The 24,597-nt window shown below is 34.6% G+C and overlaps 1 protein-coding gene across 26 annotated transcripts in view; it reads left to right on the forward strand.

Moving 5' to 3' along the window:
• SOX5 (SRY-box transcription factor 5) overlaps positions 1-24,597 on the forward strand; it is a 527,302-nt gene that overhangs the window by 104,417 nt on the left and 398,288 nt on the right. For 4 of the 26 annotated variants that reach the window (XM_084956576.1, XM_021092962.2, XM_084956588.1 and 1 more), the window contains exons 1-2: positions 13,809-13,964; positions 15,170-15,267. The exons of 8 other annotated variants lie outside the window; for them this stretch is intronic. In XM_084956576.1, the coding sequence (XP_084812702.1) occupies positions 13,953-13,964; positions 15,170-15,267 (110 nt within the window). In that variant the 5' untranslated portion in view covers positions 13,809-13,952. Of the gene's footprint in view, positions 1-13,808; positions 14,607-15,155; positions 15,268-20,443; positions 20,707-24,597 lie in introns of those variants that run through there. 14 more of the 26 variants (XM_021092958.2, XM_084956578.1, XM_084956580.1 and 11 more) reach the window with 7 other exon arrangements.

Consider the following 24,597-nt stretch of genomic DNA (forward strand, 5'->3'; position numbering starts at 1 on the left):
ACATGTACATAATTTTTATTTTACAGATATACTGCAGATATATATATATATATATATATATATGTTAATTTTTGATTTTATAGCTGTATTGACACCATATATAATATATAATTATATAAGTAATTAGATAAACATATGTATATATGTAGATTAGTCAAATCAATCTTTTTTTTGGCCTATTTTAGTACTTGAAGTGTTTGAAAAACACTAAAGTAAACTGTTTTACTGGGTTAGCTGGATTACCTATAAATGTATGTATATATGTAAGTTTTATGTATATATAGAATATACATATATCTATCAGTAATAAAGTAATATGGCCAGCACTTAGGCAATTACCCATCCTTAGTCTGGACTTTACACATTCAAACAGTGAACAATATTTTCTAGGAATATATTATGTTAGCTTCCTTTTCAAGGTTGGCCTAGAAGGGAATGTGAACATGTTGTATTCTTCCAGATGTCCTATATGCTAAGAGGACAGGTGTGTATCTTTCAAGGAGACATAAAATGCTTATAGCTTAGGTATGTCTTTTCTGCCCCAGCACTGCTTGCCAAGTAAATGAAGAAGAAATAGTAAAGGAGTGTTTCTGAGGAATACATGTGGATTTTGGTGACAGTGGCAATATAATAACATAGTTGTATGGTATTTGGGATGGTGAAAAGATAAGATAAAGGGGAAAAGAGCAAACGTGATAAAATAAGGCATTTTTTGGTACATGTTATAAAATGTTTATAGGTATCTACTTTAAGTTCTTTGAATAGTCAAATGTTTATCTCCCATAATATATCTTAGTTTGCTTCTGCAGACATTTAGAATTATTTTGGTGTGGTTCTTTTCTAACTTTACTGAGGTTTAGTGGAATACTCTTCCATCCCAGCTGTGCTCCAACCACCATCATACAGACTCACCCCTATTCTCTAATTTAATATTTCTTTTTTTCCCTGAGTTTTTGTTTTTAAGAGTGTTCCAAGGCTAAAAAATTTGAAGGTTACTGCTTTGTATTTTTATTAGCCAGTCATAACTATCTAATGAGCAACCTAGTTTTATTTGCAGAATGCTTATTTGAATATTATACACTTCAAATGCAGTAACTACCCATGGTGTAAAATTTGTACTTCATTCATTCATGCATGTGTGCGTGCTAGACTGAGGACATAGTCAATTGTTGTAATCCTGTTAAACATAGCTTTGAAATCTCCCTAAGGTCAGGTCATTAAATTAACCAACCAGTCTCTAGTTCTTCCTGATACTGAATTTTGCTCTTCTGTGGATATGTCACATTCAGGAATCAAGAATAATTCTTTGGTTTCTTCATCTGCTTTTGTAATTTCTTATACTGTAGGTTTGCAGATAGAACTACATATAGTGACAGGAAAGAATAATTATAGGTATTTGATAGAAAGTATAGAAAAGTAAAAATGAGATAAATTTATTGTTTTTGAACTAATAGAATGTAAGTGGTTTCTCATTTGCATTTACTTATTTATTTTTAACAGTCTTACATTCAGGCAGCAGTTCGTACTTACTCTGGTGGTTCGTCACTATGTTAATGGGCTAGCTTCCTAGTCATTTAATTGGCTTAAGCATTTTTTAAATATGTTTTAATATAGGAGGTTATTTGCCCCTTTTTTGCACTTTGATGCATCCATTAGAACGTCCTTTATGTAATAGTACAGTTTCCTTTTAAAAGAATTTACTTGCTTTCCTTAAACTAAAAAGGAGAGGGCATATTTAACATATGTGTTGGTATTTATTGTTCCCCTGCCATGCTCCCAGAATATCAGAATGATAAGGGGAAATCATTAGATTCTCTCCATTTAATTTAACAGTTTTAATTGGACAGGATCATTATTGCACTTTCTTTTAGTGAATTGTAGGTTGCTTTTTCAGTGAATCAAACTGTTCAGGTTGCTTATGAGGTTCAGCCCTTGGCATAATATCACTAATGATTTCTACAGGACCTTGAAATAAAGCGACAGGAAAATCTATCAACAAAGATATAAATGGAATATTTTTTAGATCAAAAATAAGATTCAAATCTTTGTACTGGAAGAAAAGACAACAGTGGGCAGTTTCATACTTGATCACCTTAAATGCAATCAAAATGGAAGTGACCACACCTAATTGCCAAAAAGCATCTGGACATCTGGACACCTGGAAAAATGGAATGGCAGTCGTATTTGACAGGGATTAATGCCATTATGAAATTAATAAAGAAGTCCATTATGTTGTGAAAACAGTGGCTAGTCCATTATTTTTTCCTCAAAAAGTTTAGACATTTAAAATATTCTACATTTTTTTTTCTCTCACTGGTATATTTTTCCTAGAGGATGCCTTTAGTTGGTGGCTTTTCTCTTTCTGATGCAATTTTTAATATGGTACACCCTGTGTTGTTTCTAGAGTCTTTTTTATGGAAGGGAATAAAATATTTGTGTGTGTGTGTGTGTGTGTGGTATGTGTGTGTGTGTGTGTGTGTGTTTCTGTTTGCAGAGGGGTGGGGGAAGGCTGTGGAATTTATGGTTTCATTTTACCAAAGATGAACTCTGTTTTTCTGGTATTTCAAGAGAATCTCTCACCAGTGACTGCCTAATTGCCAGAATCAAAGGCTTTTTAAATAGGCTTCTTTTTTAAAGGAAAAAAATCATCATTATGTTGTTTGTCCTTTCTTGAAACTTTATTTTTTCTACTTTAGTACTCTACTCACCTTATTAAACAACCTTTCATACTTATGAAATAAAATCTCCATTTTTCTATGCTATTTTTAGGTACTTCAGTGTAATATTTCCATCTCAGAATTAGAAACCTCTATTCAAATGTTCTGCCACTATGTCAAATTCATTGGTACAACACTTTTCCCACAAAAAAATCCCAACTTTCAAACTTCTGTTAATACCACTAATGTTGCTTGTGGGCTTTGATGCTCCATAATATGTTGTTTCTTACACGTCAGTCCTAGTCTGGGGACAGCTTCTTTGAGAACGTAATATTTACACATGGTGTAAAGGTGATGATGCAAAGGCATGATGTAAAGGCATGATCCGGCCTTAGGAAACTGATTGTTCAATGGCCTGATACCAGGACAAACAAACTTAAGAGTCCCTGCATGTCCTGATTTTTTCTTCTTCAGATGGAGAATGACATGGGTATTATAGAACTTTGAAATGACCTGGAGGAAACAGTAATGAATAAGATAGAGCATTCATATTTGTAGAGCTTAGAGTCGAGTAGTGGGAACTTATATTCTACTTGGTATTATGGGAATTCCAGGAAGGATAACAGGTAAGGGACCAACTTGGGATTCCAGTAGGTTTTGCTCTTCAATAAATCTTAAAGGATGAGTCTGATAAAATTAGTCTGATAAAATGGGGTAAAAGACTGTAGAGGATATTCCAGGAGGAATGTATATTTCACACAAAATGTAGCATTGAAGGGCAAATCAATAGGCTTTTTGCCAACAACTCTACCAGCCTGGTACAGCAGGAGCGTGAAGCTCATGGTGTGTATGTGTGGTGTATATGAAGTTCATGGAGATGTGGCGGATAAGGAGAACATGAATGAGCATGAAGAATCAAACATGACATAACATGTTCAAATTTTCCTTTTTTTCTAAGCTCATAGGTTACCAAAAAATGGCTGTCACATTGTAGTTGTAAATCGCATTTAAGTTGGGATATTGAGCATCTTTCCTTTGTTTAAGAACCATTTATAGTCCCTTTCTTTAGGAGACAGTTATATTATTTCCTGTTTTACTATTGGATTGTTGATTTTTTTCTCATTGACTTCAAGGAACTCCTAGAAGGCCAGCTCTTTTCTTTGGTATGGATTGCATATATTGTTTTCCCAAATTTGTCTCATGTCTTTTTATTTGTGTATGGTACCTTTTGTCATTCAGAAGTTGTTGGATTTTTATTAATCTTTTATTTTAAGGCTTCTAAATTTTGATCCATTGATAGTAAGACTTCTCTAATTCAAGATTACATTGCAGTTTGCTCATTTTCTCTTCTGGTAGATTTATGGTTTTATTCTCTACATCTAAATTATTAGCTATTCCTAATTTCTATTTTTGTTTGTATTGGTTTTGAGTTAACCATAGAGCATTTATTGAATGCCACCTATGTTATTTACTAAATGGAATATACTGAGTTTCCTTCTGTGTTTGGGTTTTTCCTGTACTTTCTTTTCTATTCCTTAGGACTTTCGGTCCATTTGGTATATGCTATTTTAATCGAGACTCTACATTATATTTTAATATCTTGTAAGCTAAGCCTTTATTCTTTTTCAGACTTTTTAATGATTTTATTTTTTCAGGTAAACTTTCAAATTAGTTTGTCTAGCATTTTAAGCATATGCTGATATTTTAATTTGAACTCATTAAATTTATGTTCATTTAGAAATAAATAATATTAGTTCTACCTATCCAGGAACATGGTATGTCTTTCTATATTGTGTTAAAGCTTTTGCAAATGGGTCTTTATGTGAATAGTTTTATTCTTAGATGTTTTAACTTTTGTGTTTCTAATGCTAATGGGGTCTTTTTTTTCCCATTATCTTTTGATAACTGGGTGTTATTATATATGAAAGTTATTGATTTCTACATATTACTTTTGTACTCACTGTAATTCTGAATTCTCATAGTGCTTCTTGGGTTTTTAACTTATTCTCCAATCTATATTTTATTAACTCCAACAAAGCTATTCTAAATTCTTGAAGTTCAGAAAATGGTTATCTCATTTTAAAATCACTTGTCACTTAAACTCCCCACAGAATTTTGTTTCACTAAATAATACTTTTATCATTTTATCTTACATTGTGATAACTTTTGGAAGTAGTTCTTTTTAGAGTGGAACAAGCACTTGGTTGGTAATTGGAAGACTTGGGTTCAAAAATTGGTTCTGCATATTACTAATTGTGTAATCAGAAACTAGATAACTTGTTTCTATATCTTTTCTGTAACATAGAACTAATATTTGTAACTGAGACATTCCAGATTTGTTTTGAAAATTAAATGAATTAATCAGTATAAAGTTTGTAGCTTTCTTGTTAGAACTTGATTTTTTTTTTTAAATTGGAACATGCAAAAATGTTCATATTTTGCACTAGGTCATAATTCCTTGAAAAAAAAAAAGTTTATCTCTGCATCCTCACCTTTTATCAGAGTGGTCTGTCCAGAAAAGGTGCTCATAAAAAAACATTATATGTATTGATTCATTTGTTTCTTCCTTACTATGTGTGGTAAAATTCAGGGAACACACTCAATACTAGAACAATTCTTATAAAGTTGACTTGTTCATTAAGGTTAAGAATAATGATCCACCTGTAAAAACAGAATAAATCCGAAGTTTGGGCACCAGCCCCAGAAGAAAGTGCATTACCTTAGATACATTTTTTTTTTTAAAGATGTGCTTAGGATGCTGGCATTTTAGTCTATGCTTTGACTTTAAGCAAGACTTAAATATTTTCAGATTACAGACCTATGATTTGTTTAGAGTTAATTAAAATAAAAATTAAAAAATTAAAGTGTTTTTTGAATGCTGATGTATTACTTGATACCTAAATAGTTCTTCAACTTTTGGGAAATTTACAAATATCAATTTATTTGCATCACAAACAATACAATCTTAATATATATAGAATATTTACAATACTAGTATAAACATTTTATACATTTGTACTGAGTAATTGAACGAGTACATTCTTTTGATAATGTCTGTTTTCTTACATTTCATCCCATGCATAATCTGATTGAATTATTTTCTAAATTATAGCAGTAAGTCATTTTGTTAACAATAACATGAAAAAAAAAAAAAGGCTGTGTATTTGGCAGGAGTTCTACAGAGTGTCCACAAAATTCATTTTAAAAACTAGGTTTTATTGAATACAATTTGCCTGTCAGGATTTCTAACATTTCAACTTTTTAGTTTGAGTTTCTCATTTGAAGTTTCAAAATTTCAGGTAAGGTAGAGTCCCTTGTATTTATTTTTCTCTACAATGATGGTCACTGTCATCACACATATATGGCATGTTTGATGTGGTAATAAACTGCTTTCAATTCACTCATTGAATTAAGTAATGCCAATAAATGTAACTGTGCTTATCAGAAGAAATGAAAGTTGTGACTTGAAAATGATGCAGAAATTTTTTTCATAGCCACAAATTAGTGAATTTAGTCATAAAATTAGTTCTGTATAAAATGTGGACTTTTGTGTGTATGTGTGTGTGACCAGTTATGTTCTCCTTAATTCAATTTAGCCAAATTAACTTTAATTAATAAAAGACTTTCCTTCACAATCTTATCTTGATATGTGAATACAGAGTTATACCATATTTAAAGGGTTAAAATACACTGCAACGAATATTCTTAAAACATTTTTAAAAGGATATGTAACTGGGAGAAAATGAGAAGAATAAGGAATTTTATTTTGCAGATTATACATTGATTTATCAAAGAAAATATTACAGAGTCAGAATTTGAGAATAGGGAGAAACCTTAAAAATCATTTCCCCTGGGATGTTAAAGATGTAGGCAAAACCCAGTCACTAGTAAGAATAGAATAGAGGTTCTCTTAGAGCATAAGCTTCCTTTCAGCTCAGCCATAATTCTTTCCTCTATACAGTTCTAGGTATTAGTAGGCTGAACATTGTTAATAGGTAATATTTTCACTTAACTGTGAATAAGATTTGTTTGTCATTTACTTAGTATGCAAACAAAGGAGAATCTAGACAAGTGGAATCAACTTAAAAATGAATTTAAGTGTTCACATGTTTTCATACTTTAAGTTTCCGCTCTTAACTCTGATTAGTTAAAATCAAGGAATACATACCACAACTATAGTGGAAAAACGTCCCTGAAAGATATGCACTTAAGTATTTTGCAGAAATTATTTAATAAGTGAGAACCCAAGCCACAATGTAACAATATTATGGTTGCTGCCTCTAGGTAAAATATCAATGCAGTGTGTTCCCTGAATTTCTTTACAGGTTGAGAAATTATATAACAGAAAATTTGGCGGTCAAGAGCACTTTTTAAAGGTATGTTCCCATCTGAATGGCTTCTCTTCTCATGGATTATATGGATTTTTTTTTACCCAGTAGAAGTGTTTGATTTTTACCACTAGGGTGATTGGTTCATGTCTTTTTCAGCCTCATGAACTGACAACAGTTAGACCACACCACTTAGCGCAAAGAGAGATGATTGTGTAATAAGTAAAAAAATTAAAATGTAAGTTAGGTTGGTCTTCCTATTAGGCACCCTTTGCCTGAAACAATTTTTTCTGTAAGACAGAGTTTTCACCATGGCAACCAGAAGATTAGACCCTGTACAGTAGTCCCCTTTTATCTGTGGTGTCACTTTCCACGGTTTCAGTTACTTATGCTCAATTGTGGCCCAAAAATATTAAATGGAAAATCCTAGAAATAAACTGTTTGTAAGTTTTAAACTGCATGCTTACTCTGAGTAGCATGATTAAATCTCATGCCATCCCTGTTCATTCTGCCCATGTTCCCCATTCATTGACATGGTTATGGCTCTATGATCCATGGTCACCTAAGTAGATGATCCTCCTTCTGATATATCATCAGAAGGTCAGTCATAGCTTATTGCTGCTGTCACAGTGCCTCCATGGTTCACCTCAGTTTATCTCTTTATGTAGCTGTTGCATCATCCCACATTATCACAAGAAGGGTGGGTACAATACAGTAAGATATGTTGAGAGTGAGAGACAACATTCACCTAACTCATAGTCTATTGTAATTTTTCTATTTTATTATTTTTGTTGTTAATCTCATCCTGTGTCTTATTTATAAATTAAACTTTATCGTATGTGTAGGAAAAGACATAGTATATAAAGGGTTCAGTGTGATTTGCAGTTTCAGGCATCCACGGGGGCCTTGGAAGGGGGCAGCCTGCAAAAAAGAAAGTCTGCATTTTCCCTTGGATTCAAAAAATTGCAATAATATTCGGAAAGAGAATGTTTGGAAGTCAATTTTTAAAAAGAGAGCCAGATTATATGATGAGTGTGCTAATTCTGTTGACGATCACCAACAATGGGATGAGGGTACTGTTCTTTTACTGTTGAATCATTGTGTATAATGAGCCATCTTTTATGTCAGGTTATTTGTGAGGGTGGGGTAATCATCTCTCAACACAATATCGTCTAAAGTTAAACATTCACTAAACATTAAAACATTCTTATTAAGCTCTTTCCTGTCCCCTCGATACTTAATTGCTATTAGGATATATTTGAGAAAAGTTTGCATTTGGTGCCTTTTGAGAACTTCGGAGAAAATTGTCCTAACTTTGGTGTTTCCCATCTCTGCACTTACTAATTTTGAGATTTTGGATGAATGCTTCTCTTTGTAAGCCATGGTTCCCTCATTTGTAGTTGGAATGATACAACTACGTATCTCGTATAAGTGTTGTGAATATTAAATAATTTCTTTTATATGCATCACAGTGACTGGGACAAAGTCCTCGAACAATACAATTTCTCTCTTTAAAATTACTTCAAATTATTCTGAAGGAGATAAATAGTAAGATATTAAACAGTGGGGGCTATTATTGGGAATGGCATCATCTCTTTGAGAGAAGTATGAGACTAGAGTTTCTAAAGTGTGTTGTCGAAGAATACTACTTGATCAAAAATGTGATCTGAGGACACTTCATATGTATATTCTATCTATCCATTGACAGTACAGAAGAGTATGAGGGTAGAAAAACCTTGAACTTACAGCCTATTATATGCCAAATCCTTTGCATAAATCTATTATGGGAAATTGAGTTTGGGGTCTTCAAAATGAAAGAGTGGCTAATGAATTTCTTCGGTGTTTTTCTAAGGCTCTAGTCTATTCTAAGTCAAAGTTTTAAGGTACAAGTCGTAGGTCAGTGGTGAGCTCACCAGTCATTTGGTGAATGGCTTACAGATATGTACTGGTTGGAAGTTCTTTTTTGGTTTTTTTTTTTTGAAAGACTGAGGGTTCTTTTTTAACATTTTTGTGGCAAAGGAAATAACTGCAGGGAAAAAACCTGATAAGTGAATGTTTTCTTAATGTCTCTTTTGTCAGGTTAAGTCAATACAATATTGGTATTGTCTGACACTGGTATTAAATTCATTGTGGTTATAATACTAGATGGTTTGTTTCTCAAAAATAACCTTCCAAATCCCATAAAATGTGATATATATCCTTGATGATAGGATATATATCAGATATTAAAATATAATCTGTGCTTGTGACTATGTTTCCATTTCAATTATTAAAATAGAAGATATTTAACAGTTCTATCTTAAAATAGGGGGACAGAAATTCTTCTTTTTAAAATGAGAAGAGAAATATTAGAAAAACTTGTTTGAAACAGTTTCTAAGAGGGGTTAAATTTATTTATTTATTTATTTTTTGTCTTATTGCCTTTTCTAGGGCCGCTCCCGTGGCATATGGAGGGTCCCAGGCTAGGGGTCGAATTGGAGCTGTAGCTGCCAGCCTACGCCAGAGCCACAGCAATGTGGGATCTGAGCTGCATCTGCGACCTACACCACAGCTTAAGGCAACGCCGGATCCTTAACCCACTGAGCAAGGCCAGGGATCGAACCTGCAAACTCATTGTTCCTAGTTGGATTCGTTAACCACTGAGCCACGACGGGAACTCCATGAGAGGGGTTAAATTTGAAAATAACTTGTTTATAATCTTAATAGTTCTTGATACTCTCTTTAAGAATTTTTTGGTAGTATAAAATATCTTGTATTTCTTGTATGCATATCTTGTATTTCCTTAGCCCATGTATATCCCCTTATATTTGTAGTGGAAACAACATAAAGTCAAAAGCCTACTTTTTCAGGTTCATCCTCTTTTTCATAATACTGCTGCAGCAATGTCAAAGAGACTTATTAAATGAAAATATGTTTTATGGGGTTTCTATTGTAGTTTGGTGCTTTGGTCCTCTCTGAAGATGTATTTATATTATATATCTATGTTTGTAGATCACTGTTGTACTTCCCACTACTTTAATTACTGTTCAGGAGTTCCCTTCCTGGCACAGTGGAAATGAATCCGACTAGGAACCATGAGGTTCGGGTTCGATCCCTGGCCTCGCTCAGTGGGTTGAGGATCCGGCATAGCCGTGAGCTGTGGTGTGAGTCGCAGACACGGCTTGGATCCCACATTGCTGTGGCTGTGGTGTAGGCCGACAACTACATCTCCGATTAGACCCTTGGCCTGGGAACCTCCATATGCCATGGATGCGGCCCTGAAAAGATAAAAAGACAAAAAAAAAATTTACTGTTCAATAGGTTCTTGTCATTGCTGTTTGCTCATTAGCTTATATATTTCAGTTTTAACTTTTCTTACCATATTTTCTTTAGAGAGCTTGCAAATTAAATAGTTTTAATTTTGCTCTTATATATTTTGAAAATTAGATTTGTTACAAATTTTTCCTGAATACTCTTTTAAGGCCGTAGTGCTTTAACATGTTGTTAAGCATTTAATAGATGTTCAGTGAACACTAAATTGTGTCTCAACACAAACATTATGAAACTTTCTGGAGACCTACTTGTAATAATATAGCAAAATCACTTGGGAGGTAGTTCTGATATAGAAAATACCAGATATAGGAGTTCCCGTCGTGGCGCAGTGGTTAACGAATCCAACTAGGAGCCATGAGACTGCGGGTTTGATCCCTGGCCTTGCTCAGTGGGTTAAGGATCCGGCGTTGCCGTGAGCTGTGATGCGGGTTGCAGACGCGGCTCAGATCTTGCATTGCTGTGGCTCTGGCATAGGCCAGTGACTACAGCTCCGATTCGACCCCTAGCCTGGGAACCTCCATATGCCAGGGGGAACAGCTCAAGAAAAGACAAAACAAAACAACAACAAAAAAAACCAGATATATAGCTATTGAATATCTTAAACTTTTCAGGTAGTTGATAAAGAATGTAGGTTTATTTAACACCACTTATGTGCTAGTCATTAGCCCATATGTAATATTTAAATGTTTTAATATTTACTATAAAATTAAAAGATTTATAATAGTAATTCACTATTAAGCATTGGGCTGATTGGATCAATTTAATTATTTAATAAATTTATCAATGATGGGATTTGATGAGAATATTTAGGAACGGCCTTCAAAAGAGAAGGCTGACTTCTAAAATCTTAAAACATTAATTTGCAACATAGAATTTAAATGAAAGAGAACTTTTATAGCCTAGAGAGGAGTACATTTAAAACTACTTCAGAGTTCCTATCATGGCTCAGTGGTTACATGGGTTCCATCCCTGGCCTTGCTTCTTGGGTTAAGGATCCGGTGTTGCCATGAGCTGTTGCGTAGATCACAGACACAGCTCTGATTCCGTGTGTCTGTGGTTGTGGTGTAGGCTTGCAGCTACAGCTCCGATTTGACCCCTAACCTTTGAACCTCCGTATGCCATGGGTGCGGCCCTGAAAAGACAAAAGACAAAAATAAATAAATAAATGAATAAAATTATTCATTTCATTCTCTTATCAAATACAGTACTAACTTAGCGACAATTAAATTATATCACATTCAATTGCATTAACAACTACTTGAAAGCCTTTTGTTTTTTATTTATTTTTTTTTTGGTCTTTTTGTCTTTTAGGGCCACACTGGCAACATATGGAGGTTCCCAGGCTAGGAGTGGAATCGGAGCTGTAACCTCCGGCCTTGCCACAGTGACAGCAACATAGGATCTGAGCTGCATCTGCGACCTACACCACAGCTCATGGTAAAGCCAGATCCTTAACCTTCTGATCAAGGCCAGGGATCTAACCCGTCTCCTCTTGGATGCTAGTCAGGTTCCTTAACCACTGAACCACGATGGGAACTCCATTGAAAGCTTTTTGAGTCACTTAAAAAGTGAGTACCATCTTGGAATTTTCATTGAACTGTGAATTCTAGAGTGTTATTACATATTGTGGTTTTGGAAGTGACATAAGATTGGGTTTCATGTAACAAATGGGCCACTAACTAGTGGTATGACTTTAATTCCTTTTGCCCAAGTTTAAACACAGGGAAACTTAGGGATATAGTACCCACACACTTTTCTATGTGCATGTGATCTGTGAGCTAATCTATGTGCACGAAATTCTTTATGAGCTTGGAGTTCCATTAATTCAAGTTATTATTAAGATGATCCTTATTATATTTGGCAAATTTCTATTTAGTTCCTAGTCTATTTCAATTCGTTCAGCAAGGATGATTTTGCGAGAAATAATTTGTTTTTGAATGGCTACAGTAATGTTGATAGAAATATGTTCAGATCTTAAACTAACTTCTAAACCATTTAACTTTTTTTCTCTATGTTCTTTGTGTTTATTTGGTGTATGGATACTTATACATGCATATATTAAATGTCTTAAAAAATAAAACCAAAGACAAGGAGGATTGTGGTACGAGCATCTTGCCTTTACACTAGAGTTGGCCTCAGACACTCATACTCCCTTTCTTACCTGCTCTGGTGACCTTCTGGATTAGAGTTTCAGAGAAACAACCAGAGGTAGTAGCTGTAGCAAGACAGCAGCTGGGACCATACGGATCTCAGCATCCTGCCTTATGGCCATTGTCTTTGTTTCTATCTTTGCGCTGCCACTATGTCTCTTGCTTGTGCTCTCCCTACATCCCCTCCTCAGTGCCTCCTCCTCTTCCTGACTCCAGCTCCCATTGCCCCTTGTAACTTACCCTTCTTCCTTCATTTTCCTCTATTGGTACAAGATGAGACAAGATTCCCTAATTAGGAAATTTTTAAAAGACTGTTTTTTAAAGTGTATGTAGCCAGGCAGCTACCATTCCCTAAATCCCATAATCACCATTAACGATAGAAAAAATTATTTTTGTATACTTTATCAATTAGAGTGTATTAGATGGTATGTCCCTTAAGTGCTGAAATAATAGATATTTAAAATAAATGCAACACTTTTCTCATATCTCTATGTGAGAATGGGTTGTTGCTGCAATAAAAAATAATTTGAGGCTAACAACAAGAAAGAATAGTGAGTAATATCCTTTCCCCTTCCCCAACTGCTGAAAATGAAAATCATGTCAGCATCAAGTCATTTTTGCCACATCCCTTGTTAACAGCTTTTTCAGGGTGGGTCATAGTTCTGTGTTTTGTTAGTGTCTTAACTCCATAGTGACATGCTTAAATCTTATTCCACATTGATTTTGTAGTATGTATATTTTTATTTTTCGGTTACCCCCTGATTTGATGGCTCTCATTATTAAGTTAGTATCAACTTTGACCAAAAAAGTACAACCTTGAGTGAAGAATAAAGTTATTAATATGATAAGATTAATAATTGATTTTGCTATTTAGAATTTGTGTGTGGTGTCTTATTGTGTATGTCTCAGAAAGTAAACTTACTGTCTGCCTGTCGCCAGGAAAAAAAAAAAGTGGGACCTAATCAAACTGCTGTGGGGTCAACCCTTGTGGTTTTAAAGGCCCTTAATGTTGTCCAGCTGCAAAATAAAAGGAATTGGGAGGGGAAGTTGGAAGGAGTGGAGGGGGTTGGGGGGGAATGTGTGGAAAAGAACAGGGAGTCTGGCTTTTATTTTTTTTTTTAAGTGAGTTCAGTGCCAGCCTGGACATTGGCTGTGCAGACTATTGAGCCATTGTCTGCTCCATTTCCAGAATAGCCCCCAGTTAATCACTTCGGCTTTGAAGGGAATTTCCTCGTGGAATTCTCCACAGAAAATCTAATCAACTGACCTGCCCTCTCAACAATGGAAGGCTTTTTTTTTCTCTCTTTCCCTTATTGGGGCGGGCTCTGTAATGTAGCCTTTTGTGCAGAATGAACCCTCCCAGTAGGAGTGGAGAGCGTGTGTGAGTGACTGAGTGTGTGTGTGTGTGTGTGTGTGTGTGAAGAATGCACACTATCTCGTGTTGGTGAGTGTGTGCCTACTCCCTGACCAGATGCTGCGGTGCACGGGGCAGCCACCATCTCTGCATGCGTGTCTGTGTAAGTGTCTCTCTCTGTGTGTGTATGTGCCTCTGTCATTTCATGTCAAAGGTACATTACCTGATTACCTTCCTCGCCTGCCAGATTTTTATCTAGATAATTGGAACTGCTATGGAGGCTGTGCCTTGCCAGCCAGCTTAGGAGCTGTAAAGCCATAGGTTTGTCCACCTTGTTATCTGTGGCTGCCTGGGCAAAGGAAATTAAAGAGATCCACAGCCAAGGGAGCGCTCCCACCCGACCTCCCCAGCAGTCCCAAACAGGACAGTTTGGTAGTGCCATCTTTTTGTTTTCATTTTTTGGTTTGGTTTGGGGTTTCATTCCCTGGAGTGCGTGCTTTTTGGCATGTGGATACCTATTCCCCTCCACATCGCACATCGTGTTTTATGGAGTTTAGAGCTGAGGAAACTTTGGTTGGGTTGCCAGGACGTTCGCACCACTTTGTGGAAAGCACGAGCTAACAGTGAGACCGACAGAGTGAGTGACAAGTTGTTTACAGGTTTCCTTGAAGGGGCCTCTGCTATATTTCAATCTGTCAAAGTTGCTTTTCTTCCCTCAGAACAATGCCTGATTGTTGTGTGTGTGAGTGTGTGTGTGTGTGTGTGTGTGTGTTTCCGTGTGCGCACGGAGAGAGCCCAGGAAAGGGTGAGAAGGCATAACAATTCTTTGTGTAAAAATGCTATTACTAACATTTAATTTTTTTGCCTAATTAGTTAATAAATGCAATTTAACCGGGGTTCTGTCAGTATACAGATTCCTGTTTTAATCAGTAGCAACTGCATTTTTAAAATCACATTATCTGTGTGTTGTGTGCATGCGTGTCCGTGTGTGAGTTTTATTATTTAGAGGAGAGAGAGTATGGGAGATGTGTTAAATGAGTTGACTTCTCACATTTGGTGATGTCTAGAAGGGAGAATTAAAAGGAAAGGACAGGCACCCTGAGGTTGTCTAGTGCCTTGCAGCCCGAGCGCAAGGGGGGAGAGACCAGACCCTGCTGCTGGAAGTGCGCTACCCCTTTAAGAGACTGGTCAAGGAGTCCTAGGAAAGGGAGGAGGAGAGGGGGAGAGAGGGGGAGAGAGAGAGAGACTGAGAGAGAGAGAGAGAGAGAGAGAGAGAGGGAGAGAGAGGGAGAGGGGGGGAGAGAGAGAGAGAGAGAGAGAGTGAGAGAGAAAATCAATTGGTTTAGAAGGTTTGGACTCACTTGACAGGTTCAGTTGGAGACGATCATAGGTGGCTGCTGTGACAAAGGGAAATTGTGCTTTTCCAGCATGCTTACTGACCCTGATTTACCTCAGGAGTTTGAAAGGTGAGTACAGTTTTTCCCCCCTAATATATTGAAGTACAACTCTCCCATTTTACAGTAGTCTCTGAATCAATTGGAAGATGCTCCCCTAAAACGTGTTTGCTAGAGAAGCTTTCAGCTAGTGCTTCTGCAGTCTTGTTAGCTGATTTTTGTTGTGATTGCCCAGACCAAATGGAACTGATTTGCAAAGTCTCCGAGATTTCTGCTAATGTTTTTAGGTTGCGTCCTATAACAGGAAATTTAATGAACATTAAGCATCTCTCTCTCTCCCACTCGCTGCTTTTCTCTTTCTCATTCACTCTCTTACTTTCTTCCCTCATTGATATTTTTCTCCCCTTCTACACCTTTTTAAGTGCTTTTGTGTGTAGAGTGTTAGCATTTTCAACATCTCTGTCTCGTAATTTCTAGGGTGACAGAAGGTTTTAGTGGTGGTTAAAACAGAGGCTATAAGTTCCTATTTGATCCTTCTGTAAAACTTTGGAAGCTGCTCAGTAAAGCACATGACCTTTTGTTGATATAAGAGAGAGGAAATTTTTTTAAGAAAATTTAACATCACAGTAATCTGTTAGTAGATTACTCTTGAAATGTCAAAAAAAGGGAAATGGGAATGATCCCTTTCTAAGTTTTAATGGCCACTTTTTGTGCTGTCTTTTGATTTACTGTATTTTCCATTTTGCTATGATAGGAATAAGTGCATGTGTAATTAAGTAGTTCCTATTAGAGAAATATGTGTAGTATCCTTCCATTTGATGTTGTTTGCAAGTAAGGCAGGGCTTTGAAAGAATTTTAGCCCTCTTCGTGTTCCTATAAGTACACACTGCAATTTTTAAATTTGAGTTCTTATCCCAGCATAAGTTCATTTTTTGGAGCTATAAATAGAATTTTGTTTGCCATTAAAAAGAATTCAAACTTTGTATTCTGTATGGTGAATTAGAAAAAAAAGCTAAAAAAAGCCAGGATGCATGATACCCAGGCTTTTTTTCATTTTCATGAAAGCTACCTTCTGTATAAACATTTGTTGTATCTGACTATGCAATGCAAGCTAGGTGCTAGACCAGCTGGTTAAAAATATGCTAAGTCAAGCTGTTCATCGCTCAAAAGACTGAATTTGATATGAAAAGACGAAAAAAGAAAGGACAAAGATTAAAACATTCTAGAAGTGAAGCAATGGAAGAGAAGGAGGGTATTGAGAATAAAATAATGCTTGAATGTGGTCAGATATTAGAGAAGCCAGTATCAGATCGGGGATGAAAGTATAATAGCCAACATAGATACTTTAATACTGTCTTCTTTCTTTCATTTTCTTCTCTTTGCTTCTTCTTCTTTTTTTTTTAAATTTAAGGTGCATCCTCACTAGATAATTCCAGTGAGTGGTTGAGCTTTCTTAACCTGCTTAAATTATTTTTTTCAAAGTTTTCTATTTTAACTCTTGTAAATAGTTAGCTTTTGTTTGCAAACATAGCCTGTTTCATATGTAGATACTGAAGTTATTTATATTGGAACATACTATTGCTTAATACCACAGTAAGTTCTCTAGCATGTGCAGAGCAGCACTTAAATGATAGTATTTTTCATCTCTGTACTTTCGAAAATAAAACTCTTGAGTCAAATCATGTAAGTCTCTTAAACCTACTGTTCTTAAAAAATGTAGTTACATATTAACAGGCTATAGCCTATTCCTTTATATAGTCAAGCTTTCCTGCTGTGAACTTTATTTGTATTTTTTCAGTTATCTCTTTTTTAAACTAAACTTTTCCCTTTCCTATTCTGATGCTCAAATCTCTTAACATTTTTTTCCTCCTGGTGAGAATTTCATTTTTCTGTCACCCAGAGGCATGCTTTTCTAACTGGCTAATTAAATAAGCAAGTGATAATCAATAGAGCTGTTATATACACAGCATATTTGGAAATAATAGTAGCTAAAGTAATTTTGAAAAATGCCCTACGATATAAAATTTCTTAATAATTTCCCCTGTGGTTGTAATTGGTAATAACATACAAAAATCACGATAAATCATTACTATTTGTTTACATTGCATTTGTACGGCTGAATGTTATCTGTAGTCACCCACATAGAGTATATATCATGCAGACTCAATATTGAATATTTATATTTTCCAAAGGAGGTATGCACACTATAATTACGCTGTCATATATAGTGTCGGCTTTTTTTTTTTTTTAACCTTTTTAACTGTCTGCAACTTTCATTGAATATGTAGGTCATTTCTATTGAGTGTTAATTTTTATTCTATTTGCTCACCTGACATAGATGAGTTGTTCACTTAAACTTAGTCAGAAATCTGAAAAGAAGACTTCTAAATTTCTTTATGAAATAGAGAACGTTGCTCTAGAGGACATTAATAATTTGCTTGGGGCTTATGTATTTTGGAAGTTGTATGTGATTTTTTTTTTTTTTCCTAGCTTCATCGGTAGAATCTTGTCTATCTTCTGTTCTTTCCAACCTGTAGACTATTTGGAACTTTAAGGAATACTTAAATAACAAAACTTAAATACAAATAAATACTTAAATACAAAACTTAAATATCTGGATCAAAATTTGGATATAGATTTGCTATGTCTGTATTATCAGCCCTAGACATGAACATGGCCAATGCTCCCAGACTATAAACAATTGTTAAATAATTCAGAAGTAGTACCAATTTCATTGTCTGCTAAATAAAGGTTCGGGAGGTAAAGCAAATTGAACGGTGATTCTAAAAAATTAAGAAGTTGAAATACGTCATTTTTATTTTCAAGCATCCCTTGTAACTGACTGTGATTAATGAAAAACACAATTCTCAGGTGGGAGGTGCACAGGCAAAGTATGTTCTAAGGAATTATTTGTAAGCAAAGTCTTTTTACATCACAGTATTCAGAGGAAACATAACTGGCAATGTGGTGTAAATATTAGTAATAGCGTCATTACAATGAATGCTTGAACTCTCCTAGAAAATTTTAAATGAAGACATTGAGCTTATATATGTACCTGAAAATAAGTAATTAAAATTGTAACTTAAGGTTTTCCTTTAGAATACTATTTATTTTTTCATAGTCCTAGAATGAAAACATTTAAAATATTTGCCTTAAAAATCAATATCAGTTTGTTTCTAATGAATGAAGAAATGCAGTTTTTGTTACTATCAATAACGTTGTATTTTATTTCTTTCCTTATGTTTATATTTATCCTATTTGTAATGTAATAGTTTTATGACTAAGCTACTTGTTACACTTTCTGATTGCTTTATGTTAGAGACATCATTAAAAAGCAAGTGTAAGATGATTGCTTAAGAAGACAGTCTGTTAATGTCTAGAAAGAAAAAAAAATGGGCTTGAAGGTAGTGGGATGAAGCAAATTAAGCTTAATAATAGCACCTATTTGATTGCTTCTCTCAAAACGGGTGTAGACAATACACTGCCAACTTTCTACATGTTGAAGGGAACACTACAAGAGTAAAACCTCCTACAGTAAAAATTTGACTTATGTATTTTATATTCCCATCTAATTTATTTAGGGTCATACTGACTAAAGAAATATTTTTTTTCACATTAAAAAACTTCTGTTTTTCTAAAGAAAGAAACATACATTATATTGTGAAAAACTAATTTGTAAAATTACCATGAAAATTACTATTAGTGGGCTGCAAAAATATTTCTGACATTAGCCAGTTCTTTAATTACCTAAAGTTTGGCCATAGTAATAAAATATTTATGCCTGGACAGATTCATTCCACTTAATTAAGAACTTTTTTTTTAAACCATTGTGCTAGTGAGTGATAAATACATTCAAGTTAACAGGTAACCTCTTAGGTGTGAATCAAAGGAAAGTGATCTCTTCACATTCTGTCACCTAATGGCACTTGCAAACTTGTAAATTTGATATTATGTTTCCAGGATGTTCTGATATCTGCCTTTGTTCCTTTTATTTATTTATTTATTTAATTTACTATTACTTTGTAGAGGAAAAAAGACCAACAGTGATTGTGGATGTTAATTACTCTCCCAATATTTTGCAAGCTAACTGAGTTAAGATATTAGTTTAGAATGCAGCTCGCATGAAGCAGTGGACAAACTATACTTCTATCACACTCACACTGGAGGACTGTCCTGAAGACTTAGCAGGCGACCTGACTGATTACCAAGAACAATTAAGGGTTAGATGTCAGGTAGCTTAGTGTTTAGCAGGTTGGTAGATAATAGAAATGTGTGGATGTTATGATTACTTCATAAGCTCCTGTGTTCTTATCTTATGTTTCTCAAATATAATAAGCATACAATAAGGTATTTTACCTGTGCTCAGGGAGCTTTTAACTGTAGTCTGTATATGCATCATACCTGAGAGGCAAATAATAAGACCTGTTCTAATACTTTAGCACGTTACTCCTCTGTAGAGCTGGAAGCTATTTCAAATGGATTACATTCATAATGCACTTAAAAAGGAAAATTGCATTCATGGATAAAGTCTGATTTTTATTGTCTGTTCTTTCCACTATCAATTCTCCAGCCTCCTCTTGAGTACATGGATAATGCAGATGTGTATTATGGATGTTGAATATCTCCCTTTCTATAGACTAGTTAAATAAATATAACTGATGGATTTTGATTTTCTCCCATAATTTGTTACTCATTTATAATTTCAATGAGATTAACTGACAGCATGGGAAATAAACTAATCTCGAAGTTTCTCTTGTTCTAAGTTATGTGTAGTTTAATAATATGTCAGATCTCTGACTCAGATGATGGCAGTCAGATAGAAAGATGTTCAAAGATTTAAACAAAACAGGAAATAGCTTCCTTTTAAAGGAAAATTTTTGTTGAGTAAGAAATGGACTAAAACAGCAAATTCTTTCTTGCTTCATTCATTCTGTCCTTTTTTTCCCCTTTTCACTGATTGAGAGCATCATCATTTATGTTACATATAAGATTTGAATGTTATATAGCTGAGTATGATCAAGTGATACTGCTAGAAAATAAAAAAAATTTAAGACTGATACTATTTCGCTTCAGTGAATAGCATTTATGTGCCATTCTTTAAGAGAATGCTTCATAGTCCTTCATTTTAATCAGGAACTAATCATGGTTCAGAGTGGACCTTTTCATCCTTTCTGACTTGTGTTTTTTCTCCTGCAGTTTGGAAGCTGCACTCCCTTCTCTTTAGCACTGTCTCTTCTCTTCACTTACTAGTTGAGAGTTCAGACATCCCTGGAGCTACTGTGGCGTATGGTTCTGCTTGTCCAATAGGGGGGTGTTGCATTTCTCCACATTCAGTATCCTTTTCCCTTGGAGCCTGAGAGTGAAACCTCAGCAGTACTCCCTGCCTTTGCCAGCCTGAGGAGTCAGAGACTCAAAGTTGTTCCCAGCTCTTGCGCCTTCATTGTAGAGCTGCACTCTGCTCAGTGGGCTGCCGAGAAGGACCAGACCGAAACAAGATTTAGAAGAATTCTGGTGAGAACTGTTTATAGGGATATGGTATTTTAAAAGAATGTAGTAAACAAACAGAATTGTGGCATAAACAAAGATAATTAGCATAAACAATGTCGTTTTAGGACAGGTGGTTTAAAAAAACAAACAAAACAAAAAACCCAAATATGAACCCAACTTGAATGCTGCCAGTTTGGAACCACTGAACCTTAATCTGTACTTCATGAGAATTACCCAGGTTTGTTGATAAACTTATTAACATGCTTTTTCTGTTTCTTTTGTATCTTTTCTGGTCATTATGCCCTTTTGTCACCCAGCTTGAAAGTAATTAATCTATTACAAAGTAGTTTAAGGACTTTTTACCCATAAAACATGACAGAAGGAAAATTAAAAACAAAAGCTTGTGGTTGTTCATAGACATTTGAAATCAGTGTTGAAGCTTAAATCAATTCAAGTCTGAACTCAGCTTATGTATTTCAAATCTATCATTTTATCTAAGTGATATTTCAGTCACTTGGCTCTTTAGTGTTAATACATTTACTTTTGTCATGCCTTAGAAATAAGAATTTTTTTTAATTTTAATTTTTTTTGCTGTGGCTGAATCTTGACTTGTGTTATATGTTTATTTCTAAGTGGTACTTATGTCTGCTTCTTATTTTCTCTGTAACTTAGTGAAGGTGGTACGGCAGTGTGTAAATGTAGCTGGTGATCAGGCAGTGTGAGGATGCTAACTGTTGTGAACCATGTTATCTGCACTTTCTATGCCGTCGTGATGAATTTTTATCTGGAGATATTTAGGTTTATTACTAAATGACGTTTTTTCTTCATGCCTTGTACTGAAATATTTTGATTTAGATGAAATGTGGAGTGTGGCGAACAGAAAGCTGTTTATTTTCCTTGCATTAAGGACCAAAGTTCTCTACTGAAATTTAAAAGATTTTTTTTTCTCTTTATTTTCTCACGGAGAATATGGACCAGAAATTCAAAGTAGGTAGTTCTGGTATTCTTCAGCCCTTCTCTTTGCTGAAATGAAAGCATATGTGAATGAGTTTTGGTTTCTTAGAGTTAAAAAGATGTGTGTAAACTAGTAAACCATGTCTCATTCATGTGCTATGGAGATTTCTCATACTTCAAGGACAAAAATAATTTGGCTACTAACGAATTAGGGCTACCTGCCAGTGCCAACACATACTGTAGGTAAGAAGAACACTATAAAGAAAAGCTGCTGGCAGCAAATCCGTTGAAACTTTCATATGTAACAGTGTTTCTATTTCTGCTCTTCACATCTTTGAAAGAATGTGTTTTTTAGAAAAGAAAATGTTAAAAAACACAAGATAATGATATTTCTTAAAAATGTATTAGTAGCTTCATTTTTAATATTTCTCATTGTAGAGATGCAGAGGGTTTTATTATGTTCTGTGAGCACGTGCCTCCTCTCTCCATCCCAGGCATTTCTGTCAGGTTGAAACCTAAGAATCAGATGCATTGAGAGTAGATGGAATATGAAGAAATGAAATTTACTGCAGAGAGCCAAAAAAAGGCACCCTCGAAACCTTATAAGATTTTTATATTGGGAGTTTAAGAGAGTTGGATCATTTGGGACACTGAGCAGCAATTTCATAAAGGATGTGTCCTCTCCTTTAGGGCTTCAGGAACGTTATTGAGAAGAGAGGGAAAGAGTTAACCTGCTTTGCTTGGTGATGATTTTTTAATCTAGTTGTAAAAGAGGATATAGGCCCAAACTGTTTTCCTGGTATATTTTTAGTCAAAATTTATTTTAAATGTAGTAAATTATTTACTTTACTATTGATTGTGGTTTTGTTTTGGGTTTTTAGCAGAATTAGGATGTGATACCAAGGGTGTAGGTATAGGTTGTTTGAGAATTGGTTTTGGAACTTTCACATAGGATCTGTTGATTTAGTCATTTTAAACAATTTTTATCTAATAAAAGAGCATCCTAATGAAAAAGAAACACAAACATTGAAAGTGAGAAATAGGCCTCACGTAAGAGTACACAAAACGAAAAAGTAAGCCTTTATTTATGCTATTAATTTTCATTCACAGTGATTATAGGTTACTTGATGAAGTTCTAAAACCCTTTTTTTTTTTTCTAATTCTGGCATCAAGGTATTATGTGTTTGCTTACAAGTCTTCCTTTGGGTTATTTACCCTGGGCCAGAGTTTGTTGGGCAATAATTTACAAAGTCCAAAGACTTTTTGAAAACTTGTTTTCTCATGTCCTTTTGTTTCAACCCCTTATTTTTTAAACTTGCTATTGAGTTTCACACTATGTTTAAGAAGAGTTTACAGGAAGATAAAAAATTAATGTTAGTATTTCTTCTTTTTGGTCAGCACTACAAGAGGTCTATGTCAGAGATTTATTAAGATACTGTATAGTGAAAGGAATAAAGTAGTAATGAAACTTCAATTTCTGATTCATACACTAATTCAACTTTGAGCTGGAATGAGGGATAACTGAATACACACCATCAGATTCAGATTGTCATCTCCCCCATAATACGATCAGGATGTGAAGAAAACTTTTATGCCATATGCAAAGTACCATTAATCAAACAGAACACCTTGGAATGGAAAAACAAAGATAACAACAAATGCTATTGTTGAGACAAGAACTTCTGTTTCTCTCCAGTCCTAAACACAGAATTTGGGAAACAGAGGAAAATGTATTGTTTTTAGAGCCCTAAGGATTATGGGATATAAATATGGTAGTGCAATTGTTTCTAAAAATTTTTAGCATTACTGGAAGAATAAATTGGATCTAATTTGACCTATAAATAGTTTAGGAATATTTAATGCTTTAAAAGCATTCTTCTAGAGAAAAAAAAAAAACATATCCAAAAGCTCTTGCTAGCAATTTAAGGAACAAAAGTAAAGGAACAGAAAATATAGACTTTAAATGTAAATTAAAAGATAATTGGGAGTCACTAACAGTTATGTGAAGAATTTATTTTAGGGAATGTAATAGTTATACACATATACACTTATAAAAGTTTGGAGTTTAGGAGAAACTTTTTCACTTACAGGGTAATGCAATTTTCAATAAATTGATTTTGAATACATCATACCAAATCCTGATGAAGCTGTAGCTTGGGGGAGAAAAATCTTGAAATGAAGAAATACTTTATAGAGATACAAACAAGTTTCTTTCCACTTGTTCATTTTGCAGCACAGAATCTTATGACATGAGCTATAGGGACATATAATAAAATTCCAGCTTTAAAATCTGAAGGTGGTATTGTAGTCCATACTTAATAGAAAATTTGCCTTCAAGGAGTTGGTTAAATCAAGGTACGCTTAAGTAACATTTGGGGATATTTGAGACTTCGGGTTGAGAGTAGAAATTTAAGTGTTATATTAAGACAGACATATAAAATGGCAGTTTTTTGGTGGATTTTTAGTATTTCTCCTAAAGCAAGAATAATTTCCTCTTTTTGGTAAAAATTTGCATTTGTCATGAAAAAAAAATTTTTTTTGGAAGGGTAACATAATAGAAAATGTTATTAGCTAAGTCTTAAGATCTCAAGTTCCATTTCTTCCCTACTGACTGAGAAGAGGTTTGGGGTCTTAGTGTTTGCATCTGTAATATTTGACGATGGCCTGGATAGTCTCTAAAATCTCTCAATTCTAAAATTTCATCAGTTTGACATACATTTGAAAAATCCTAGGCTCCTCACTCTAGTGGTCAGAATTCTTGTATTAATGCACCTATCTGAAGACATACTATCTCCATATAGCCAGCCTTAAACATGTGGAGTCACTTCTCAGTTTACCTGTCAGTTGTTGGATGATGGTGGGCAGGAACATGTAACCGGAGTATAATTTAGGAGTTTTAAATCTAAGTACTGTGTATAATACTTACTTAGTATTAAGTGCTCAAATTTGCCATGAACTATT

The sequence above is a fragment of the Sus scrofa genome, chromosome 5 (assembly GCF_054392235.1).
Source record: "Sus scrofa isolate SSC_HxYL_T2T_F1_AM1 chromosome 5, Sscrofa_HxYL_maternal_Yorkshire_Landrace_v2.0, whole genome shotgun sequence".
NCBI lineage: Eukaryota > Metazoa > Chordata > Mammalia > Artiodactyla > Suidae > Sus > Sus scrofa.